A 4,515-nucleotide genomic window follows, 5' to 3' on the forward strand; every position below is an offset into this window, starting at 1 on the left:
GCCAGTTCCTGCTGCTGCTCTTAGCAACAGCTGTCACTGTGATGCACGTTGTATAAACCAATCCCCAGTTGACACGCCATGCTGCTTCTGTACCTCCTGCTTGCTTATCCCATATAAGGCCCAAAAAACCAGAGTTGGAAGCCTGGAATTCTGGGAAGGATCCCAATCAGTGCCTGCTTAGGTAGATAAATCTGCCTCAAAATCCGGGGTGTCATTTGGGGTTTCTGCTTGGCATTACACTGAGGCAGGAAGCAGGCTGAGGGCTGGGAAGGGACAGGCAACTAACTGCTCATAGAGATGGATGGGGCTTCTTTTGGGATGATGGAATCTTCTGGAATTACAGGTGCACAGCTTTGTGAGTGCATTAATGACCCCAAATTGTCCACTTTAAGTGTGTGATCTGCATGGCATGAAGATTGTATTTCAATAAGAGATCATTAAGAATTTGCCTCGGAGCTGGGCGTGGTGGCCCATGCTTGTCATCCCAGCACTCAGGAGGCTGAGGCAGGAGGATTGTTGCAAGTCTGAGACCAGCCTGGGCTACACAGTGAGTTCAAGGGCAGCCTGAACTGCATAGGAGACCCTGCCTCAAAAAGACAAACAAACAAACAAAAAAAATTTGCCCCTGTGAGGTGCAGGTGGGGACACTCCAGGGTGGGCCACCTCACAGACGCGGAACCAGTGTGGAAGTCAGGGAGGACCCCGTGGCTTCTTGGGTGCTGCCTCAGGGCCCAGGGTCAGACTTAGGCCCAGGGACCCTGTGACACACAGCTGGACCCGGAAACAGAGCGATCCCCAGCTCCTCCAGAGTGACCTGCAGTCAGGAAGCGTCGGGATCCCCTGAGCCACTGGAAAGGAATCCTGGCGTCTGGCTGGACTGGTTGCCCTCCCGAGGGCTCCCCAAAAGGGCAGGCTCTCCGGCTGTCTTCACCCTGCTGCTATTTAAAGCTGCTGCCTGGGGCCTAGGAGAACTGGAATCCTGAATGAGACCTGCCCGGTGTGGGGGAAGTTATTGCCCCACCCAGCCTCAGTTTCCCCGCCCGATGGTGACTCCACTTGGCTCTTCGTCCCTCTCTCAGCCCCCAGAGCATGTGGGTGATGTGGGCAGGCCCTCGGAGTGGGGTACTGAGTGGGTCTGGGGTAAGGCTGGGAGTGGGCGCGGTGTGGGTGTGAAGGGGGTTCCTGGTGCCCCGTAGTTTGGCAGTCACCTGGATGGCTCCTCCAGCCACTGACACACCCTCCGATCCCTCCGGCAGGTGGAGGGGAGGCGAGTGCCACCTGAGAAGTGCAGTCCAGATCCGGGCCATTGCCACCAGACACGCAGACTAGGCCCTCCCACCTCCCTCTTCACAGGCTGCTACTTGCCAAGGCTGCCCCTGAAATCACTACTCTCCTGCCTCAGCCTCCCCAGTGACCAGGGTGACAGGTGTGTACCACTATTCCTAGCACGGTCACCTCTTTTCTTTTTTTTTGTCACTACTTTCCATCCAACACAGCCTCTGTCTCTAGCTTTTTCTGTCCCTGTGTATCTGTTTGTCTCTCCTGGCTTTGTTTGTGAGACAGGGTCCCCCTAGATCCCTGGGTAGTTCAGGGTGGCCTTGAGTTCACTACACATGCATAGCACAGGCTGGCGTCAAACTCCCAGCCATCCTCCTGCCTCAGCCTCCCGAGTGTTAGAATAGTAGGCGCGTGCCACCACGCCGGTCTGGCCGGGCATCGTCCCCCGCGGTCTGTCCTCTTCCTCCCGTCTCTCGTCTTGGTCCCTCTCTGGTCTGTCTCTCCCGTCAGTGATTCCCTCCCTCCCGCCGACCCCGCCCCCCACCTCCGCGCAACCCAGGCTCGCGGGCCCGCACGGAGACTCACACGCCGCGCGCTCCACCCTGCGAGACAAACAAACACGCCGAGAGCTGTCACCTGGCCACGCCCCCTAACCGGTCCTGCAATCCCATTGGCCCTACGAGGCCCGCCCCCACGCCCCTGACCACGCCCATGGCTCGCCATTGGCCGTGCGCTCTGGCTGGCGTCCCGCCCCGGCCGCGCAGGGCTTAGCAGCGGCCGCGAAAGGCAGGAGCGCGGGGCGGGCGAGCGGGCCATGCGCCGCCGCCTCTGGCTGGGTCTGGCCTGGCTGCTGCTGGCCCGGGCGCCCGGCGCCGCGGGGACCCCAAACGCAGCGCGGAGGCCGCGCAGCTACCCGCACCTGGAGGGCGACGTGCGCTGGCGACGCCTCTTCTCCTCCACCCACTTCTTCTTGCGCGTGGACCCCAGCGGCCGCGTGCAGGGGACCCGCTGGCGCCAGGACCAGGACAGTGAGTGCGCGGGGCAGGGATGCACCAGGCGGGGGCGACGGCAGCGAGGGCAGCGCCCGGGCGTCACCTGCTCCCACCGCCGTTCGATGGGTGCAGCATTCACGATCGAGGGTTGACAGTCAGGCCCTGACCTCGCTGCAGAGGAGGGACTGCAAGTGGGGTCACTTAGCCCCGCGGTAAACTGAGGCAGCCTGAAGTGCCCTGAGCCCAGCCTGCCCGGAGTTGGGTACCGGCAAGGCGCAATGGCACACACACCATACCAGCACTCTGGGAGGCTGAGGCAGGAAGATGGAAACCTACTCTGGGTAGCCCAGCATCCCTAGCCCACTAGCACCAAAGAAAAGAAAAGAGGGGCACTGAACCCTGGGCTTCCTGAAGTAAAGCCAGGATCCGGGTTCTTTTCTGATCCCAGTCCAAGCTGGGAACTGAGGAAATAGGTGGGCTCTGGTCTCTCCAGGGCCCTGTGGGGTTGGGCCTCCGGCCTCCTCCGCCCCTCCTGCTGGGCCCTGCCCAGAGCGCAGGTGCTCAGTGTCAGTGGAGAGGCAAGAAGGGGCCAGGCCAGAAGTGCCAAGCACCAGCAGGAGCCGGACAGGGGCCATGCTCAGGGCGGGCAGCACAAATCGCCACACACAGGCCAGCAGTCGCCTTGCCCCTCCCAAGCCTTTCATCTGGGGCCGCAAGGCCCTCAATTAGGGTGCACACGACCAGGGCAGTGACAGGGGACTGGCCAGGCAGGTCCAGCAGTGGTGGCATGGCCAGGTGGGGTGGCCTCAGGCTGGGGGAGAGGCCTGGCTGTGCCAGGTTACCCAGCATGGTCATTGCTTTAAGCCTTGGTTTCCCTATCTGGTCAGGGACCAGGGGTGACAGATGAGAGACAGCTCTGTGGGTGGAGCTTAGGGCTCTAAGTAACTCAGGGGTTACTACTGGGTATTTCTCTTCTCTTGTGGTGGGCACAGGTGAAGTGGTGACTGAGATGGCTCCTCTCTTTCATGGGGCTCCCAGTGCAGAGGGGAGAAATGTGAGGTGCAAAGTAGAGTGGGATGTATGTGGGAAGGTGGCCAGCCGCATCACCCAGGACGTGGGGGCCTTGCTGAGGGAGTGGCTGGTTGAGCCTCTGCATACCAGGCTGGGAAATAGCAGGTGCAAAGGTCCTGGGGTGACTGAAAAGAGTGGCCTGGGAGGCAGTGTGACTGTCTGGCTGCCCCACAGGGTCTCAGTCCTCCAGGTCCAGAGGGCAGACTGAGGTTCAGACGAGGCCCCTGTGCCCTGAGGGGCTGAGGGTGGTGGAGAGCTTTTTCCTGAATCCACTGTGTTGGACTGGGAGCCGGCTCTGGTCCACAGCAGGCACGCCCTAGACAAGCTTTCCTTTCCAGACACTGGCTTGCACAGTGCGGATGTGGGGGTGCAATGCACCCTCCTCCCAGGGTCAGAAGCTAGCTGCCAGGCCCCGAGCGGGCCCAGGACTCCTAGTCTCACCCTGCTGGTCTCCACCTGTGGTCACTGCTCACCTCCGAGGGGCACTCAGGGTCCCCACCCAACTGGTGGTGCACAAAGCATGTGATTGGGAATTGGGGAGGAGCCGGGACCCTGGGTGGCGGCTGTGCTGACCCCGAACTTCCCCACAGGCGTGGTTGAGATCCGCTCTGTTCGCGTGGGCGCTGTAGCTATCAAGGCTGTGCACTCTGGCTTCTACGTGGCCATGAACCGAAGGGGTCGCCTGTATGGGTCGGTGAGTACTGGGCAGGCCCCGGCGGTGGGCGCAGGGTGGAGGGTCAGGACAGCGTACCCCGGCTCAAGGCCCGCCCCTTGCCCCGCAGCGCGCCTACTCTGTGGACTGCAGGTTCCGGGAGCGCATTGAGGAGAACGGCTACAACACCTACGCCTCGCTGCGCTGGCGCCGCCAAGGCCGGCCCATGTTCCTGGCGCTGGACACGCGCGGTATCCCCCGGCGAGGCGGCCGCACGCGGCGACACCAGCTGTCCACCCACTTCCTCCCAGTGCTGGTCTCCTGAGCTTGGCCCCGTCTTCAGCTTCAGTAGGGCCCTACTCTCTGCCAGGCACTAGGAGCACAAAAGGGTTCCCCATGGCAAGGCCTGGCCCTGGGCAGCCCCGCTGGGGAGGAGCCAGCCTCACCATGTCCAGCTGCTGTCAGGTCCTGGGGGAGCTCGGGTGGGACTTACCAGAGTCAGAGCACATGGGGACAGGGTGG

At 62.1% G+C, this 4,515-nt stretch overlaps 1 protein-coding gene across 3 annotated transcripts; it reads left to right on the forward strand.

Annotated features, from left to right (window-relative positions):
* The first annotated feature begins 1,803 nt into the window (after nt 1-1,803).
* Fgf22 (fibroblast growth factor 22) lies at nt 1,804-4,509 on the forward strand. Of its 3 annotated transcripts, none has more exons than XM_063228594.1 (3): nt 1,804-2,306; nt 3,932-4,035; nt 4,147-4,301. In XM_063228594.1, the coding sequence occupies exons 1-3, from the start codon at nt 2,093-2,095 to the stop codon at nt 4,162-4,164; spliced, it is 336 nt and encodes a 111-aa protein (XP_063084664.1). In that variant the 5' UTR covers nt 1,804-2,092; the 3' UTR covers nt 4,165-4,301. The 3 variants fall into 3 exon arrangements, with proteins under 3 accessions (XP_063084664.1, XP_003460924.2, XP_063084663.1); XM_003460876.5 differs by having other exon boundaries at nt 2,006-2,306; nt 4,124-4,509; XM_063228593.1 differs by lacking the exon at nt 1,804-2,306 and adding an exon at nt 3,576-3,863 and having other exon boundaries at nt 4,124-4,509.
* Nucleotides 4,510-4,515: the final 6 nt, after the last annotated feature.

Source organism: Cavia porcellus, unplaced genomic scaffold, assembly GCF_034190915.1.
Source record: "Cavia porcellus strain 051 isolate PalLab524CR breed Dunkin Hartley unplaced genomic scaffold, mCavPor4.1 scaffold_17, whole genome shotgun sequence".
Lineage (NCBI taxonomy): Eukaryota > Metazoa > Chordata > Mammalia > Rodentia > Caviidae > Cavia > Cavia porcellus.

Bases quoted from the DNA above. Each gene is read 5' to 3' on its own strand.
- Fgf22 (XM_003460876.5), top strand. From the start codon at position 2,093: ATGCGCCGCCGCCTCTGGCTGGGTCTGGCCTGGCTGCTGCTGGCCCGG. The intron at 2,307-3,931 runs GTGAGTGCGCGG...ACTTCCCCACAG, and splicing joins CTGGCGCCAGGACCAGGACA to GCGTGGTTGAGATCCGCTCT. The intron at 4,036-4,123 runs GTGAGTACTGGG...CTTGCCCCGCAG, and splicing joins GGGGTCGCCTGTATGGGTCG to CGCGCCTACTCTGTGGACTG.